This window comes from Symphodus melops (genome assembly GCF_947650265.1).
Source record: "Symphodus melops genome assembly, chromosome: 5".
Classification (NCBI taxonomy): domain Eukaryota; kingdom Metazoa; phylum Chordata; class Actinopteri; order Labriformes; family Labridae; genus Symphodus; species Symphodus melops.
Genome location: NC_136695.1, coordinates 1,304,285 through 1,324,398, shown reverse-complemented (window position 1 = coordinate 1,324,398; position 20,114 = coordinate 1,304,285). Strand labels below are relative to the sequence as shown.

The 20,114-nt window shown below is 44.0% G+C and overlaps 2 protein-coding genes across 2 annotated transcripts in view; both read right to left on the bottom strand.

Moving 5' to 3' along the window:
* LOC306823874 (NACHT, LRR and PYD domains-containing protein 14-like) overlaps positions 1-20,114 on the bottom strand; it is a 106,259-nt gene that overhangs the window by 33,270 nt on the left and 52,875 nt on the right. Inside the window, exons 8-10 of the mRNA XM_079343764.1 lie at positions 18,817-18,990; positions 17,023-17,196; positions 14,170-14,343 (exon numbers count right to left, since the gene is read on the bottom strand). Coding sequence (XP_079199890.1) covers positions 14,170-14,343; positions 17,023-17,196; positions 18,817-18,990 — 522 coding nt within the window. The remainder of the gene's footprint in view (positions 1-14,169; positions 14,344-17,022; positions 17,197-18,816; positions 18,991-20,114) is intronic.
* LOC306823255 (protein NLRC3-like) lies at positions 333-7,595 on the bottom strand (the record flags this gene model as incomplete). Its single annotated transcript, XM_079342711.1, has 4 exons — positions 333-591; positions 4,808-6,797; positions 6,941-7,086; positions 7,585-7,595. The coding sequence occupies 4 exons, from the start codon at positions 7,593-7,595 to the stop codon at positions 405-407; spliced, it is 2,334 nt and encodes a 777-aa protein (XP_079198837.1). The 3' UTR covers positions 333-404.

Below are 20,114 nucleotides of genomic sequence, written 5' to 3'. Positions count from 1 at the left end.
TTGGATTTTCATTGCGATAATAATTCATGGGACCACTTGTGCAATCACATGTCCATCGTTATATGCACTCTGTGCATGATAGTGTTCATACAGTTTATACAGACTTACATATTTAAGTTACTGGCTTTTTTAAATTATTTTTGCATATATATATTTTTTTACAGTTATATATTATTAACTCATTTAATCTCCTGCAATTTCTCCGTTTGCGAGATGTATAAAGGATTATCTTGTTTTGGTTTGTCTCTATTTTTCATGTTCCAAAAAACCCAAAGACAAGGTGCTCTGTTGTTGCTCTTTCTATTGTTGTACTGTATTTCGTAGGGGCGATTTGTGAGACAAGGCATCTCAACCATAAAATACATTCAAACTCATTTTCTATTATATTCATATAAATATTACAGTCAGTGATCTGACCTCAAAGTCTCCAGTCTGCAGTTGGGACTCTGCAGTCTCTCACACAGCAGCTTCACTCCTGAATCCTTCAGCTTGTTGTAGCTCAGCTCCAGCTCTCTGAGATGGGAGGGGTTGGACTTCAGAGCTGAGGCCATGACTTCACAGTGAGTCTCTGAGAGTTGACAGGCAGAAAGTCTGTTGTGACACACAAAATAGAGAAACATGACCTATAAAACCAGCATTTGATATTTTCTTCTCACATTTGATCATGAAAGAATTTGTCCTGTTTGGTCTTAACTTTACACATCAGAGGTCACAGCAGGTGAGTTGGCTGCATTTATCAGCTCTGAAGCTCCGCCCGTCCAGGAAACATAAAGCCAGGTAGAGGAGAGTGAGAGTGCAGAAATACAGTCTCTGAAGTTTAGTTTTATTTCCTCATTTCCTCTGTGACCCATTGTTGTCAAAATCATGAAAGCATCAATATTTTATATGTTTTCTTTGTGCCGATGTTTGAGCCTTGCGGGTTAAAGTGACAAACTGACAGCCGCGGCCATGCCCCACACTTCATTAAAATCCTTGTCTAATCAGAGGGGCTGGTATAGTGTGCCTGCACCACAGAGGGACAAAGGACCCCTGTGCCCACATATGCCCGCTGGATCGCTTCTACAATCCAGTGGGAAAGACTTGCTTTCGACAAAGGTTTATCGAGAAGTTCCAGTTTAAAACAGACAAATAACTGATCTGTCCTCCGGTTTGTCTGTGTGCTGTGCAAATACATTCGAAGTGCTCTTACTGGACATACCAGTGAGCATCTTCGCTCCTCGTTCTCTCCTTGAATGGAATAGAGAGACCGGAGCTCAACCCTCTGACTCGTCCTAGATTCAGAAAGGACCTTGGAAAGAAATGCCGGTAGGAACCTGCAGAGGTCCGCATGAACTGAGAGAGCCTGAAGCTCTCCAATCTGCCTAGTGGTGGCCAGCGCCATCAATAGGGCTGTCTTTGGCATGTGTGTGTGTGTGTGTGTGTGTGTGGCGCTGTGAGAGACGGCTGCCTCTCCAGCAGCTCTCTTTCTTTAGCCCTAACTTTAGCCGTTTCTTAACCTTTTTAAACTTTTTAGCTCTTTTTGTTTACTCTTCCCTGCAAAGAGATTGTGTGCTTTATATATCCTGTGGATACACTTAAGTTTAACACTCAACCAGGAGCCAGTTTTCTCACATATTCTCGGGAGAAACTGCTAGCTCTAAGAACAATGGGACAAGCTGGGATACAACACCCCATCCCGGAGGAGTTGAGGAGGAGACCCAGGGGCTGCAAGGCCGGAGCTAAGCTAAAAGCAGAGACAGCGGAGAAACGGAGGCGCTACAAGCCATCGATTGCCTCCGTCATCATGGGGAATGTGAACTCGCTGCCGAACAAAATCGACGAGCTGTCCGCATTGAACAACCACCGGATCTACCGTGAGAGCAGCTTGTTCATCTTCACGGTTTCATGGCTAAACCACCTAGTACCGGATGCTAACGTGAATATGTTGGGATTCACTGCCATGAGAGCCGACAGAGATGCGAAAGTGAGCGGGAAAAGTAAAGGTGGGGGACTCGTCATGATACGACACCAACCACCTGTACGGGAAGACACAAAGCAGGATGTACTTCCTAAGGAGTCTGCGGTCCTTTAACATCTGCAGCAAGTTGCTGGGGATGTTTTATCAGTCTGTGGTTTCCAGCGTGCTTTTTTACACCGTGGTATGCTGGGGGGGGCTCATATCCAAACAGCACACATCCAGACTGGACAAACTGATCAGGCGGGCCAGCTCTGTGGTCGGCATGAAGCTGGACTCTCTGGTAACGGTGGCAGAGAAGAGGACACTGGACAAACTGCTGGATATTATGGACAATGCCAGCCACCCTCTGCACACCATCAGTAACCAGAGGAGCCGGTTCAGTGAGAGACTGCTCCTTCCCAAGTGCAGAACCAACAGACTTAAGAACTCCTTTGTCCATCATGCCATCAAGCTCTACAACTCATCACTTGGGGGGAGGAGGACTAGAGCACATGGGACAGAGGGGTAGGAGTTGGAGCGTCGTTCCTTCTACCCTCATTGTGCAATAACACATTGACACTTTCACTTGTATGTGCAATAATCTCAACCAAGTGCAATAATCGCAATAAAAATCATTGCCTTTTTTAGAGCCTTTTTTTGTATATATATATATATATTTTTTTTTTTGTCCAGTTCCCCATCTGCGACGCTTTACCAGTGCACCCGACACCTCGAGGGCACAATGATGCACTTCTTGGGCCTGCATTTGCCACATGCTCTTTCATCAAACATGCCATGACAGATGAAACCAGCTGTAGTTCGGATACAACGCGCCCATCATATCTGGCCCTGTGTACCTTAGCCATTGAGGCATCCAACATTCTGCACCCCTTCATCGGGCAGCTAGGTTTCCCCAGCACAGAGCCTGAAGGGAACATGAGGGCTGTCGTGGTCTGGTCCAATGGTGACAGAGTTGCACAGCTAACCTTTTCTCGACCCTGCATTGCAGACAACCGTCTGCTAGAGAAAAGGATCTTTCTCGCCATAGTGGCGTGGTCAAAACACAATACACACCTATCATGTCCAACCTCAATAGGCATCTGCGTCCCACATCCATCACAGTTTTGGCCGCGGCTCGCCATCTCGCAAAGTCACGCGAGGTAGGCCTGTCGCGCTGACTATGGGTGACACGATACCACCGCCTCCCCACAGCTTGGACGGACAGTTTATTCCTATGGCGTGTGAACCCTTTGTCAGAGCAATACGCCAGGAACGTCTGTCGGATTACTCACAGCTCTCCAGTGGCTGGGATAGCCAGATAAGCTTTGTACCTATGGCGCGTCAGTCCCTTGACAGAACAATACGCCAGGCACGGACTGTGAGAAAATGCTAAAAAAAACAGCGGACAAAAGATATGTGGAGTAAACAGCAACTCTGTCAAAGAGCAAACTCTCTCTTACACTTGGTGAGTGGCAAAGACTTTCTCCTTCTAACACACACAGTTTCTATTCTTTTTTTGTTCTTTGTAATCACACAAACGCCAAATTGCTCTTGTGGAATCAGAATGATCAGTGACCTGTGGTGCACGGGTGCTCTTATGCTGTCATTAGCCACCTCACAGGTGGATTGTCTTGAAGCTTATTGTCCAGAACGTCACCTGACCACTTGGTCAGCCTCATACATAAGGAATATGTAGTGGAGAGATAGTCTTAATACGATAGAAAACATATCTTTAATTCTGTAGTAAGTTTTAAAGATGAAAATTAGCCTTTGTTATGTCTGATTTCTGACTTGGATCATGATGTCAAGATTGATGTCGTGTTACTCTTAGTCCTCTGGCAGAAAACCAGTTAAAAACCAGAGAATAAACAATTGGAAATGAAAGATTTGAGCTCTTTGGTCCTTACAGACACACCACTGAGTTGGATTTATTCCCTGGAACTGGTGGAGCCTCCTTCCTCTTAAATATTCTTCATCTATAGTCTGTGATCTGAAATGTGATCTATTCACATGACTCTCTTTGGAGTAGAAGACTATTAGAAACTCATTGGCATAGCATGGAAGTTGTGTTTTATTTTATGCCTGAATGAATCTTGATTTGAACAGTAACTCTGGAGGAGGACAATCTCATTATCGTGCTGTCTGGCTCACTTCTATAAATGTGAAAATACAGAGACTGCTGCAGAATGATCCAGAAATCAAACAAGTGGTGAGGTGAAGGATCTCCTATAAGAACAGTTTTTCTGTGATCTACCTATTAAGAGAGATATTAAGAGATGATGCTCGTGATTGATTTGTAATGTCTGCTTAGGCTGGAAGGATCTCACTGCAGGCAACTTCAGAGAAGGGAAGAGTCCAGCCCCTCTCGAGGAGCTGGGTTCCAGAGCCCAAGCAGTGCGTGGAGTTGAGCCCCAGCCGGTACCTCTCGACCCCCGGCATAAACTCAGGCTCCTTCCCCCCCAGTGAGGTGACATTCCATGTCCCAACAGCCAGAAGCTGTGTACGGGCTGAAGCCCCCGCTGTCGACTACCGCCCAATCCACAATGCTCTCGACTCCTACAGTTTCCTCTGTGGGTGGTGAGTCCACAAGAGGACGGGCCTGTGTTGTCTGTTTGGGCTGAGCCTGGCTGAGCCCCACAAGCGAAGGTCCAGGCACCAGGCACTCTCCTACAAGCCCCAAATCTGGGCCTGGCTACAGAGTGGGGACCCAGCTGCGGAGACATCATACCCTGTCACTTCTTTGGGAATTCTCATATCACGTATGAATCTCTTGAACTTTAACAGAGGAACACTTTTTTGGTTTAGTTTATATTAAAAAAAGTAAATTAGTACATGACACTGATTTATAATGTTCATCACATCTGGACTTACTTTGCCTTCCTGCAGTTCCTCACAGCTGGAATCAGTCTCCATCGTCCCTGGACTGATGTCTTGTACATCTTCAGGTCCAACTCATCCAGAACCTCCTCAGACATCTGCAGCATGTAGGCCAGAGCAGAGCAGTGGATCTCAGAGAGTTCCTTCCCTGATCTGTTCTCTGACTTCAGGAACTCTTGGATCTCCTGATGGACTGAGAGGTCCTTCATCTCTGTCAGACAGTGGAAGATGTTGATGCTTCTGTCAGGAGAGATATCTTCACTGTTCATCTCCTTCAGGTTGTTGATGACTCTCTGGATCATTTCTGGACTGTTGTCTGTCTGACCCAGCAGGCCTCCTAAGAGTCTCTGGTTTGACTCCAGAGAAAGACCATGAAGGAAGCGAACAAACAGGTCCAGGTGACCGTTCTTACTTTTCAGGGATTTCTTCATTGCTTCATTTAGGAGAACATCAAGAGTTGAATCTACATGTGTTTCTCCCAGAAAAGCCTTCAGTACCGTTTTCTTCCTGTTGGTGAAACAGTGGAACATGTAGACTGCAGCCAGAAACTCCTGAACACTCAGATGAACAAAGCAGTAGACTGTTTTCTGGAAGATCACACACTCTGTTTTGAAGATCTCTGTACAAACTCCTGAGTACACCAAGGCCTCTTTGACATCCAGACCACACCGCTCCAGGTCTTCTTGGTAGAACATCATGTTTCCGTCCTCCAGATGTTCAAACGCCAGCCTCCCCAGCTTCAGAAGAACTTCCCTGTCGGCCTCCGTCAGCTCATGTGGACTCATCTGGTGTCCCTCACAATACTTGTTCTTCTTCCTCTGTGTCTGAACCAGCAGGAAGTGTGAGTACATGTCAGTCAGGGTCTTGGGCAGCTCTCCTCTCTGCTCTGTGCTCATCATGTGCTCCAGAACTGTGGCAGTGATCCAGCAGAAGACCGGGATCAGACACATGATGTGGAGGCTGCTGGATGTCTGGATGTGTGAGATGATTCTGCTGGACAGATCTTCATCACTGAACCTCCTCCTGAAGTACTCCTCCTTCTGGGTGTCAGTGAAGCCTCGTACTTCTGTTACCCTGTCAACACATGAAGGAGGGATCTGATTGGCTGCTGCAGGTTGAGAAGTGATCCAGATGAGAGCTGAGGGGAGCAGATTCCCCTTGATGAGGTTTGTGAACAGTGTGTTTAACGATGAATTCTGTGTGACATGAGACACAACCTCCCTGTTTGTGAAGTCCAATGACAGTCTGCTTTCATCCAGGCCGTCAAAGATGAACAACAGTTTACAGCCAGCGAGCGTCTCTGCTGCCACCTTCTGTAATGTTGGATGGAAAACACGGAGCAGCTCAAGAAGACTGTAGCGCTGATCTCTGACCAAGTTCAGCTCCCTGAATGAAAGCAGGATCAGCAGACTGACGTCTTGGTTCTCTGAGCCCTCGGCCCAGTCCAGAGTGAACTTCTGCACGGAGAAGGTTTTTCCAACACCAGCCACGCCGTTTGTCAGAACCACTCTGATGGGTTTCTGTTGGTCAGGTTGAGCTTCTGTCTTTGGTTCCTGTTGGTCGGGTTGAGCTTCTGTCTTTGGTTCCTGTTGGTCGGGTTGAGCTCCTGTCTTTGGTTCCTGTTGGTCGGGTTGAGCTCCTGTCTTTGGTTCCTGTTGGTCGGGTTGAGCTCCTGTCTTTGGTTCCTGTTGGTCGGGTTGAGCTCCTGTCTTTGGTTCCTGTTGGTCCGGTAAGGCTTTAAAGATGTCCTGGCACTTGATTGGAGTCTCATGGAGGGTCTTCTTTTTAGAGTTTCTCTCCATCTGTCTCACCTCATGTTGGGTGTTCACCTCTTCTTTCTGCCCCTCTGTGATGTGGAGCTCAGTGTAGATCCTGTTGAGGTGGATTCTACTTCCTGTTTCATCACTTCCTTCAGTCACACGTTCACATCTCGTCCTCAGACTGACCTTATGTTGATCTAAAACCTCCTGCTGACCTCTATCTACTGAAAGAGAGAATGATAGAATCTGATTATTGTTTTCAGATGTTTTTGTAAAAGAAGTAAAAAAGAGTTTTAATTTCTAGACTTTTGACCAATAAAAGTCGTGTTTTAGGAGATCACAGAAGCACAAATGTGTACAGTCTTACTTTGTTCAGTGCTGCTCTGACTGACTGTCTGCAATCCAGATCCTTGTCTGGATCTGTCTCCACACTGAGGACAGGACGAGTCTCCTGCTGAACCAGACTGGTCCCAGTATGAGGTGATGCACCGTCTGCAGAACCAGTGTCCACAGCTGGTAGAGACGGGATCCTTCAGGACGTCCTGACACCCAGGACAGGATGTCTGCTCCTCTCTAACATGAGTCCTCTTCGTCCCCCTGTGAAGACATGTCTTTAGAACTAAACTGATGGTTGACTGATAGAAAATATGAAGATTTATCAAACACAATCTAAAGAGTCAGATGATCACAGAGAGCAGGTAACACCTTCTTTCTTCTATTTGGATTCATTTGATTCAGTCAGACTGAACACCATGTGCAGCTTCTTCACAGTCAGAGAATCAAAGAGTCTGATCCTGTCATCCACTGTTTCACTTCAGACAGCTGAGCTCGGGTTAGTCCACCTTTGACCTCAGGTTAGACGTGGTGAAACATTGTGAATTACATTGTGCTGGATCAGCAGTATCAGGGTGAACTCACTCTAGGTCCAGTTGACCCAACGACTGACCCCCCTCCTCGTTCCCCCGCTGGCCTGCACTCACATTGCTCCAGGACTAACCTGAGCACGGTTACCTCTTCTTCATAATATCGTAATATTACACATGCTTTATGTGATCATGGCAGGTGGACAAAAAAACAACAACGTGCAGTCAAGTCTGAATCCACACGTCGTAGATCAACACAGAGAACATTACAGCTACTTGAAGGACTTGAGTTAGTAAGAAGACTTACTTTGGGTCTGAGGCTCCAGATTCTTTACTGAAGTTCATAGGTTCGTCTTTGGACATGTCACTCTTCAGAGACAGACAGCTGGGTACAGGAGACTCTGCTCTCTGTCTGCTCCTCTGAACTCTGTAAAACAACAAGTTTTATATTTGTATGAATCTTTGATCAACTCTCTGATGACAAATCTGTAAAAGAAGCTGTAAATACAAAAAGATCTCCAGCTGTGGATGATGAGAAGGTTTCCAGGTTTACTTTGAGTCTGAAGGTAAAGGGTCATTACTGAAGTTCATAGGAGGATCGATGGACTTCAGAGACAGACAGCTGGGTCCAGGAGACTCTGCTCCGTCCTCCTCGTCCTCTAAACACACATCCATGATCTGATCTGAAGTCAGTCTGAGAGGAAACACAGAAACACTCACTGAGAGATCAACACACTGGAAACCAGAGAAACCAGTTTGATCTGACGACACACACACACACACACACACACACACACACACACGTACACACGGTCACATGGTCTTCCTCCTCGCTCCACCTCTCTATGCCCTCCGCCCGCCTCAGCACCATGGGGAGCAGAGCGGCTGAAAGCTCTGCTCCCCAACTCTGGAATTCTCTCCCATCAGACATGTGTAACATCGATTCTCTACCACAGTTCAAATCAAGACTCAAAACTCAAAACTCATCTGTTCCAATCTGCTGACTCACTGTAATTTCACTTCCCTTTTTTCTTTCCCACTTGTCTGTTGTTTTTATTATTTGTTTTTATTTGTATTGTGTTTTTAATCCAATGTAAAGCGTCCTTGAGTGTTTGGAAAGGTGCTGTGAAATAAAATGTATTATTATTATTACACGCACACACACACACACACACACACACACACACACACACACACACACACACACAAACAGGAGAAAACTCGGACTGCAGAAGTGAAGATATAAACACTCACCCTGTTTCACTCTTTACTCCTCTCTTCACTTCTGTCCTCTTCAAATGGTCTCTGAACTGACTGAACACTTTCACTTTCAGTGTCCCGTCTCCTCAGGTGCCCAGATCACGTGTCGCCACTCCCTCCTCTATTTATAGGAAATCTGCTTTGTGTGTGTTTGTGTGTTTGTGTGTGTGTTTGTGTGTGTGGATTGAGGCCAACTGCCTTTAAACTTGATCGAAGAAGAAGATGTCTCCATGGAAACAGAAAACAAACAGAAGTTTTCTGTCCTTCCCTCCAGCTTCAGGTAAACCACACACCTCTGATCTCTCGTGTTTATTTCATCTCAACATGTTTTTGCTAATAAAGCCATATTATGTTGTTTATTTTCCCCAGTAGTGAGCGCTTGTTGCTGAGCAGCAGCAGTAGAAAGTGTAGTGAAGTCTGCAGCGTCGTGACCTGTCAATCACCCTGCAGACGTGACGTCACAGCCATGAACAGACGCAACTTTTCCCGGTATAAATGACCATAAAATAGTTGTAAAACCTTGATTAATTAAAACAATGTGTTGATGTTAATAAGTTCACTCTTTTAGCAGGAACAAGTCGTGAGTCTGAGGAAGATAACTTTCATCGAGTTATTATTGTCTTCATGAGTCTCCGGTGAGTTTGAGCCTGTGCTACATGTTAGCCTAATGTTTAGCTAGCCTCTCTGGTGAGAGAACAGACCATATAAGCTGTTAAAGTTCAGATAATTTTACTACAGAATTCATACGGAATTATGAGATGGTTTTCTTATGTTGCCACAATATTTTGGTGCATTTTATGTCGTTGTTTATATGTTTAAAAAAAGATCGCTAATGCTAGCGCGGGATGCTAACGCGATATGCTAATGGTTAATCTACTGTATTAGTCTGTTTAGTAATATGACGAGTCACTGTATGCTAGAAGCTAGCGAATGCTAATCGCTAAGCTAATGTATCATTAAGAGCAGCATAGTAGCTCAGACAGTGTGGTGAAACCATAAAGGAGCGCTTCAGCTATTCTGTTGATATTAAAGCATTTTGTATAATTGTAATTAACCACTTTAAAGGTTTTAAAGTACAATTAAAATGTAGTTTAACAGATTTTTTTGTAAAAATGCACTTGTCAAATGTACTTTGTAATCTAATTCCTTTTCATTTTTTTAAACACATTAAAATCTTTATGTATAAGAGTTTAAAGCAGGGACATATGAAGAGTAAAAAGGTTGAAAGAGATAAATAATAAATGTATTTCCTAAAATACCATGACATTAAATGTATTTAGAGGTATTTCCATACGGCGCCTTCATGCATACTTTGTGTGCCGCGGTTTTGTTCCGTCGGACGGCGCGCGCCCATTCACTCTGGATCCATGTCTGGAGCGGAGCGCTGCACAGCGTAGTCCAGGTAATAATGAATATTCATTAAATATAATAAACATGACATAGATTAGATAAAGCTAGGCTTTTAATAGTTTCATTTTCCTCAAACCCGTTATGACATTTCAGTGTGGTTTTAAATGACATGAAGAGAGGACAAAAAATAAACAATAGGCCTCAAGGTGTAGCACTTCCCCCACAGTAAACTGTGTGAGTAGCATACAGATACAAGTTACAACAAATGGCAAATTCTACCTTTTGATTTAAGTGTTATACTTCTTTACATTTCTGAAGCTTTAAAACATGTTTGTTTTCATGTTTTCATCCAGCCTGTGAGTGAGGTCGATTACACAGTGCGGCCAGCTGCAGGACCTGCTCAAAGGACGTCGGATTGCTTCATTCATCCGTTCATTTGTTTCCAGATAAGACACATACACTCTTATTAATCTGCCCGGGTGGTAATAGTAGACATTGAACACATACACATCTGGATTTTTCCCTGAAGCTGAACTCTTTTCTGACGTTGAACTTTTCTCACAATTCCTCTTCATGGAGAAGTCTTGTCCTCAAGCTTTGTCAGGATTTCTGAACTCGTGGTCGTTAACATCTCCTGCTGTGGTCGATGTCACGGTAAACTGCTCAGGTAAAAGTCTGTGCAGATCTGATCTTTCCATCCAGGTGACCGAGAGCAGCTGACACCATGTTTTTGTTTCTGTTGCGCTTCAGTGGTTTCAAACTCTGACGCTGGCTCATAATACTCATGTCAATGACAATCAAACTGCATCCACATCAAAACCAGGACTAAAGAGGGCCGGTATTCCTTTTGTGTTATGAATGCAAACCTGCTTTCATTCTCTATAACAGACCCTTTAACGAATGAAGAATGAATGAGTCCTTCGATTGGTGGAAACAATAGAAACAAACTGAACCTCTGGCTCCCCCTGCTGGACAGAACAGAGAGCTGCTGTGTGTCTGATGTGGAAACAGTGTGAGCATAGATTAAACTGTTTGGATTTGATGCTTTGATTTACCAGAAGAATCAGAAATTTTGTGTTTACCGTTTAAAGAAAAGGAAGGAACGCATATGTTTTGTTGTGAAAAACCGAACCATGTCCTGTTTCCAAACTCTGTTTATACTCTATTTTGGCGGGATCAAACGCAGAAGGTGTCCGTCCTTCCATCCAGCTTCAGGTAAGCCAAACACCTCTGATCTCGTTCTGACTGTTCATTGAAATGACACTCAAACGTGAAACTACACTTGTGTTACAGGATCCAGATAAATGTCTGACATTAAAAACAGCAGTTTGCCTGTGAAGGTTGTGAAATATTAGTATGCTGACAAGTCTGGCCTAAGTCTTCGGTTAGAAAGACTGCAGCCATTATTATTATTGTTATTATTATTATTATTGTTATTTAGGGGTGGGACTTGATTAAAATGTTTAATTAATTAACTTGGGGCTTTCCAATTAATTGGAATTAATAGCATTTTAAATGCATCACAATATTTGCCCTAAAAAGTATCACTTCCTAATCTTAGTGGATGTTGGTGGATGAATTAATGCAATGCATCCAATGTTACTTTCTTCTCAGTTTTATAAAGCTGTTGTTTGAAATCGTTTTTCTGCACAGCAGCTGGAAAGTTGGATCACACGTTGCTATCTGTAGCACATTTTCTAATCCCTCATCTTGTACCACTAATAGTGGTCTACTGTCCAGAGCAATCAATTTAGTAAGTGAATTTGTAAGTTTATCAGATGTTGAAATACTAATTTGGTCCTGAAGACAGTCATTAGGTCGAGTTTAGGCTGCAAACACTTCTTGTTTGTACTTGTGGCAACGCTAACGAAAAGGTAGCAAGAAGCTAGCGATAAGCTAACCGTGATTAAATGTGTTAAAAAAAATGCAACTATTTTTAATGATCAGAGTCAAACACAAATCCTGGAGCCAACGTACAGTGTGTTGATCATTAGGGTGAAAGGACACTTCCTGTTTACACATGCAGCTCAGCCTGATGAGGTGAGGACATGTTAGGAGAGCAGGGCATGTTTTAAAGAGGCTCTTAAAAGAAGATCATTTTAATACACGTTACAGATGATCAAGTTCTGGTTTGGACTTTTAGTAAGAAATAGAATCAAAATACTCATCACATGAGAAGAATAACTGCAACATTTCTACCTGCTGTTTCCTGTTTGACCTTCCTCTCCTGTAATGTGTTTTAGAACAGATTCATTATAAATGAGCTCGGAGCTGATTCCTCTGTCAGTCCCTGATGGACGAAGATCTTCTCAGCTTGCAGAGCTTCTCCACACACAAGATGGTGGAGGTTCCTCCTCTGTGGATCATCAGCTGCTCCTCTCTGCACCACCACAGTCCTGATCACTCACATTATGACGGAGATCATTTCCATCTAATGAGAGAAGAAGAGATAAGAGAAATCCTGACTCATGTTCTACACTGACTCCCTTTATCAGCTGGAAGTCATCAGATTCCCCCACAGCACAGTAACTAAGCTCCTCCCCCAAACTTTGTTTGGCTGACGCTCAAGCTTCTTTTTTTTAACAGATGAAGAAAAATTCCCACCTTTCCCTGCCACGGTCCGTGTACGCTCCTGCATAAGGCCGTGCAGTCGCTGAGATCCCCTTACTGTGACGTATTTTCCATGACATAGGCGGACTTGTGACGCCCCTACACATCACTTGTGAAAACACGTTGCAATCATTGATTACAAGCTTGTGTCATTGATACCACCAGGAGAAGCAGTGATTATCGAAGCTAAAGTAATTACTGCGTCTGAAAACTAGTATTTCATTGTTTTTTCCAGAAATAAAATCTACTTTGTTTGGCAACAAAGTCTCGGGTCCCTGTGTTCCATGACACAACGTAGAGAAGTCGGAGCAGCGAAGGCCAGACCGGCTACATACCAACATTAGCCTACTTATCCATATACTTCTCCTCCCCCTAGCTTGTGAAAGGAGCATGAATTTAGGCCCCGTTTACACAGAGACACTGTGACAATAAAATGAAACGGTTGAGTATCAGATTGGCCTTTCGTTCACACGGCGTTGGTGTTTCACCGGGGTGAAAACGCAAGTTTTTGAATTTGAGCTCCAGGGTGGAGTGAAACTGATACGGGGGGCGTATTGCAGCCGTGTGAACGAAACAGAGCGGACTCTCTGGCTGCGATGACCTCACCACACCTCCCCCCACAGAAGGGAGTAGGGGAAAAAAGTTGAGGAGGGAAGGGGGTTAAAGAAGAGGGGAGGAGGTGAAAGAAGAGGGGAGGTGGTTTAAGTAAGAGAGGAGGTGAACGAAGAGGGGAGGTGGTGAAAGTACGAGAGGAGGTGAAGGAGGAGGGGAGGAGATGAAAAAGGGGAAATGGAGAAACAAAAGAGGAGAAAGTGAAAGAAAGAGAAGAGGAGGGAAGGAGATGAAAGAAGAGGGAAAGAGGAGAGGATGTGGTGAAAGGATCCTGGTTCTACCTGGGGAGAGGGGTAATAATGTAATCAGGGTCATCAGGTGGGCACCCTCCTCCTCCTCCAATGTTTCATTGATAGGCCCACTTGTGGTTGATGTGGGCTGATACTGCTGGCTTGAAAGATGCCTGCTCAGCAGTTCAGATAGGTGCATTGAGGATTTGAGAGGCTCTCTCTGGTCAGTGAGTTGGCGCTTCACAAAGGGTGTAGTGTATGGATGTCTTTATTTTGGGTGAAGGAGGGCATTGGTGGTGAGTTTCTTTCCTCCCACAATGATTGCCAATTGTGGTAAGACTTGGTTATACCTCCAGGTGTAACAGCCTCGGGACAGACTGGTTTTGCCGGAGGTTTGGCAGAGAGGGCATGCTGGGTCTTCTCCAAACCACTGATTAAGATTCTGGTGAGAACATCGTAGGTGCCCATGATGATGAAGCTGATTTGGCTTCCTTCCAAGAGACCTTAATGTGTTATTCCTTGACCTGGCAAATACTTTTGGATCTGTCCCCCTGTCAGTTTCATGCTTTGTATTGAAACTAAATTACTTTATCCCTGTTAAATAAATATCCCTATTAAATAAATAAATTCAAATATGTGGAGGGTTTACCAAAGAATACTGAAAGTCTGACCTCAGAGTCTCCAGTCGATAGTTTGGATTCTTCAGAAGATCACTCAGCAGCTTCACTCCTGAATCCTGCAGCTTATTCTGACTCAGGTCCAGATGTCTCAGATGGGAGGGGTTGGACTTCAGAGCTGAGGCCAGAGAAGAACAGCTGATCTCTGACAAACTGCACCACCTCAACCTAAATAAAGAATAACAAAAAAATAATAATCATGTACGGTACAATCCAGTCACATGGGTTAAGGTTGTGATGAGTAGCTCAACATCACTTTGCCCTGATGAATCAAGTTTTCTCTAAATGATTAGAGGATCATTTCTGATTGTGTATTCACTAAATCTAAATCCTCCAAATGTCAGCTCAACATTCATCCAGCTGTTCATGTGCACAGATGAAGAACAGGCTGCTGATCTCAGTCAGCTCTGTGATGTTCTAACAAACACTCTTGGTATAAGTAAGACATCATCCGTGTTGTATCCTCGGTTCATTGGTTATTCGGGTCTCGCAACAGTCACCCTCGCCCAGGTGACCCAGCCGATGTTGATCAAGCCGGGCTTGTGTCTAAGTAGCTTGTGTGGCCCACGGATCTCTCACTTGATCCACGGTCTCCCGTGGATCCATGGTCTCCCGTGGATCAAGTAGTACGTCCTATTGCACCGATGTTTTAATGTAAGTGTTACTCAGGAGGAACTCCATCATGCACCACGCATTGATACTAAAGGATGTCTTGCCCTCAACACTGAGGAGTGAGATGACCCTGAACTGCTCGATGGTGCTTGAGCTCTCCTCCTTTGGAATCCAGGTGAAGCCAAAGGAATTTGAGATGAAAGCTGCATGTTTCCTGGTTCTTTCCCTGCCTCTCCTCCTATGCCACTCGGCTCGATGTAAGGTGGTGAGGTTTTTCCTCAGGATACTGCTAAGCTCTGCCAGCCCGGCCTTTTCCTCCATTGCCTGCTTAAGCTGCCACCCTAGCAGTCTAAGCTCCTGCCAAAGCTGGCTTATCTTCACCTCCCTTCTATTTGGCATTCCTCAACCTCTGGTTGGCTGTAGTTCCTTTATTCCAAACCTTTCCACACCAATGTTCATGATCACTGCAGTCATCATACGCAACTTCTGGTCTACATCTCCCTTTGCAGTAGCTTCAAGGACTTGGTCCAGATCCTCGTCAAACTGGAGCCACTGTTTTTGCTTGTTGGCAGCAGGCCACATGACCCAGCGGTGTTCTGAATGCCTGACATAGGGTGGGACTTGTCGAGCATGGAGGGTCGTGGCACTGTGAATTGACTCCTGGCCGGGCTCCTCATGCGTCTCACCAGGTTTGGAACCTGTGTGTTGCTCCACTTGCTTCTCTGTCAAACATTTCATCTTCAGGCCATGCTGGTTCTTGCAGACTTTGCCACATGAACAGACTGCTCTCGTAGTTTTTCCGTTAGCATGTTTAGTTCCCTGTTTGTCCGTCCTGTTAGGGTGCTCATACTCCCCCCCCCCCCCCCTCCCCCCTCCCCCCCCTTCTTGGGTACCCCTGGGGTTATATTCCAGTACACTTTTCAGTAGCTTGCTTATGGGTGCCCCCTCACCGGAGCTGCAGTTGGGGTTGCTGACCCTCTCTGCCCCGATTACTGTCTTTCCAGTTGTCCCCAGCAGTCGCCATACTGTTCATGGTCGTCATCCAGCCTATTACTCGAGGTCACTGGCTTGGCAAGATCAATTTCTAACAAACACTTTTGGAGCAACTTAGTTACATCGTCAATGCTCCTGGATTGATTGGGTGTTTTGGGTCTCAAAACAGACACCCTTGCCTAGGTGACCCAGCCGGGGTTGATCAGGCCATGGTTTGTGTCAAAGTAGCTTGTGTGGCCTACGGATCCCTTCGCTTGATCCACAGCCTATCTTAACACTTTTTCTGCTGCGTCTGTGATGGCTCTGATGGCTTAACTGTTCTGCAGTCCCTTCACTCCCAACGTCTTGAGTGCCCTGATGAGAGACTGGCCAACAAACCCTCTTAACCCGACCTCCATGGGGTTGCATCAGGACCTCCGTCCCCTGCTTCGGCATTCGCCTGCTGGTTATAGAACCATCCATAGATGGTTTTTCATCTATGGATTCTTATAACTATATATCTATACTCTCGTCAAAGCTGCACTATATTTATTATACTTTATAACTGTCAGTACTGTTTACTGATCTGATCACACGTGTTACTTTAAAATTGTATTTATTTATTTATTTTTTTCACTGGTCACTTTAACAAGCCATTCACTGCACAGTATTATTACTATTTTTTTCATTGTCCTGTTGAGTCCACCACATGATAGTCCTCTGTATATATATATCCCCCTTTCTACCTGGAATTGTATTTATGTTTATGTTACCATTTTATTCGGTTTTTGACTTTTTGTTTTGATTCTGCACTGCTGCTGTTGCTGTAACGCCCAGATTTCCCCATTGGGGATCAATAAAGTAATATCCTATTCTATCATATCTGGTCTGCCCAAGGAAGCTCCAGTAGGAAAATTTGTCTCGTTGTTTCAGACGCCAGGACTATGTCTGGCCTGAGTGTGGTCACCACGATGTTCTCTATTAGTACATGTATAAAAGCAGACATAATTGAAGTCTTCATGATTTCACTTCGTCACAGAACCAGAGTTATGTTAATGTTGACTTCACATAGTCATAAAAACATTTTCATATCAAATCTCTAAGTTTTTCAGCAACTTCAAAAAATGAGAAATTCCCTCAATCATTAAATATCCAGACACTAAAATTCAGACAAATGTTGAAAATATATAATTCCTGAAATGAGCAACAATGGAGGATGTGGATTGAAATGAGATAAATGAATGACACAGTCAGTGATCTGACCTCAGAGTCTCCAGTCTGCAGTTTGGACTCTGCAGATAATCACACAGCAGCTTCACTCCTGAATCCTGCAGCTTGTTGGAGTTCAGCTCCAGCTCTCTGAGATGGGAGGGGTTGGACTTCAGAGCTGAGGCCAGAGAAGAACAGCTGATCTCTGACAAACTGCAGAGACTCAATCTGAAAAAAGAATAAAAGTTGTAAATGATTTCGTGGACTTTTTGGAGGATTGTTGTGACCTAAAATGCATGATTTCGTGGCAGCTTTTAAAAAATATTGCAATGCATGTTGCAATGTTTTTCAATGTTTTTTTTATATTAAATTACTGCAGGAAGCACACATTGCTAAACGAGTTGCGATTTTCTTCATGTCAACTATTTTCTTGCACACACGTCATTATGATTGAGTGATGCCTATATTTGAACCTCAGCAGAGCCATTTACTGTACTCTGAAGAGTACTCCTCTGCATCACTCAGTGATGTCTCTCTCTCTCTCACACACACACACACACACACACACACATTTCATCTGACTTCATTACACATTAAAGTTAATATATTGCTTTCGACCCTGTGTTACCTAGGGGTTTTCTTTTAACAGAAAGTGGTGGTCTGGATAAAGCCGTTCTGAGCTCTTTCCTCCTTTCAAAAAGGTGGGGTTGACTTCACGGGTGCTCTTTACAAAATGTATGATATTCCCTGGATTTTAACATCCTACAAATCGTATCTTGTACCCACGTCGTCTTCGCTCCATGTCTGCTGGGTTGAAAACTGATGTCAAATTTTAAACATGCAGTAGAAAGTAACGGAGCAGTGTCTGCCACACAACAAACTTTTGTCATGACGACAGGAGGACCTGCATTACTTAAGGCACACTCTCCTAAATACATAAAGTATAAACATGGAAGGGAGTTTGGTCAGTGGTCTCTAAACTTTGGTGTAGTATAGCGAGCTTTTTTCACAGGGGACTGCTACGATTGGTAAAACTTGTGGGGCAAACTATTTAGACTCTTTAAACTATTTGCAGAACTGTTGCGGTGATGGGACAAAATTGCAAGGTCGCCCAGAATACACGGGCATTGATTGAATTGCATGAATTGTTGTGATCAAAGCATTGCGACATCCTGGAGGAACTATGATGTGATCATCTGCTCATTCCAATATTGAAGGACTTTATTAGGATGCATCAATACTTTTGTTCTTCCTGATCCTTCTTAGATTAAAACACTCAAAGCTCCTGTGAGGAACTTTCATTACGTGTCTGTTTTGGCGCCCCCCTGTGGACAAAGTGATGCATCATCTCTCTTTACTGATCTTGTCCTGTACAGTATTCCCTCACTAAAACAAAAAAGTCTTTATAATGTTGGTGGTCTCATTGACTAGGTTTGTCAGAGTCCTCTCTACAGTCTTAAATGTCTCTGTGCTGCTCTTCTCTGGATCTGTGTATTTCATATGGAGCTTGTTTGGAAGTTAAAGGTGATGAGAGGCTCATGAACTGTTTGTGATTATCACCACACATTCTTTAAACCTGTGAGCCGTACAGGAAGCTGTTCTTAGATCAGAGGCTCGACCATCTAACATCTAATGAGTCATGAAGGCAGGCAGGACAAACACAACATGAGATTAGCAGACCCTCTTCAGTGGACTCAGGAGGTCAGTGGGGGCTGGGAGCAGAGCTGCTGCTAATGTTAGCTTGTTTCATGCTGCTCAGCTTGTTTTCAGGTTAGGATTCACACAGTGTTCATCATTCCTGAGGTGTTGAACTGCAGCACAGACTCAAGGAAAGAAAAGGTGTCTGACCTCAGAGTCTCCAGTCTGCAGTTTGGACTCTGCAGATAATCACACAGCAGCTTCACTCCTGAATCCTGCAGCTTGTTCCCAATCAGGTGCAGCTCTCTGAGATGGGAGGGGTTGGACTTCAGAGCTGAGGCCAGAGAAGAACAGCTGATCTTTGTCAAACTGCACCAATCCAATCTGAATAAAGAATAAAAGAAGAATAAAAATAATGTGTAATCCAGTCACACGTGTTCAGGTTGTGATGAGTATCTCAACATCACTTTGTCCTGATGAATCAAGTTTTCTCTAAATGATTAGAGGATCATTTCTGATTGTGTATTCACTAAATCTAAATCCTCCAAATGTCAGCTCAACATTCATCCAGCTGTTCATGTGCACAGATGAAGAACAGGCTGCTGATCTCAGTCAGCTCTGTGATGTTACTACATTTATCAAATCAGACATTATTGAACCACAAGTCCTTATGATTTCACTTTGAGCCTGTACAGAGCAGAAGGATTGCAGCCTAATAGAAAGGGAATAAAGCAGCTGATTGATAATTTTACCAGTTTCATTACTTTTAACTCATTACGTTATGTACCACGGCAAGGCCTGATCCAGACCTCAGTGTTTCCCACTATGATATCCAGTCATGACAGTAAAGGTCCTGCCAAAGTGTGCTATTCAAGCACAGTCTCCAAAACCCTCAAACCATCTCAGTGTAGTCCTTGTCACAGCTGACATTTCCATGTATTCTGCACACTCACTTAAAATGGCATTATTAGATCTCACAAACTTGACTCATTCTCCTTACTAAGACTTGGCTTGATGACACTGGCATATCTTTCACAGAATGTTCTATTTGGCATGTACCAGGCTAGTTTAGGTTTAACCATAGTACAAAAACTGCGCTTATCAAAAATATTAATGATCTTAGAATTAGCTCATATAGCCACAACTTGGCTCTCCTGGTACTTCTTAAACTCAGAGCAGCGTTCGATACGGTCGAACATCACATTCTGCTTCAATGCCTGGAGCACTTTTTAGGCCTTAGAGCCCCTGTTCTTTTCTGGCTGTCATCTTACTAGCAGATCCTTGTCTGTTTCCATTGGTAATTTTATATCTGATGAGGTTAGCATGCCTTATGGAATCCCCAAAGGGTCAAATCTTGGTCATCTGTTGTTTAACTTGTATGTGCCTCCACTTGGTTCCATCATACACTAATAAAATATTTTATATCACCCATATGCTGCCTGCCTGCATACATGACAACTACGAAAGACAAACTGACTACCTGAGACAATGAAATAGGGAGAGAGGGA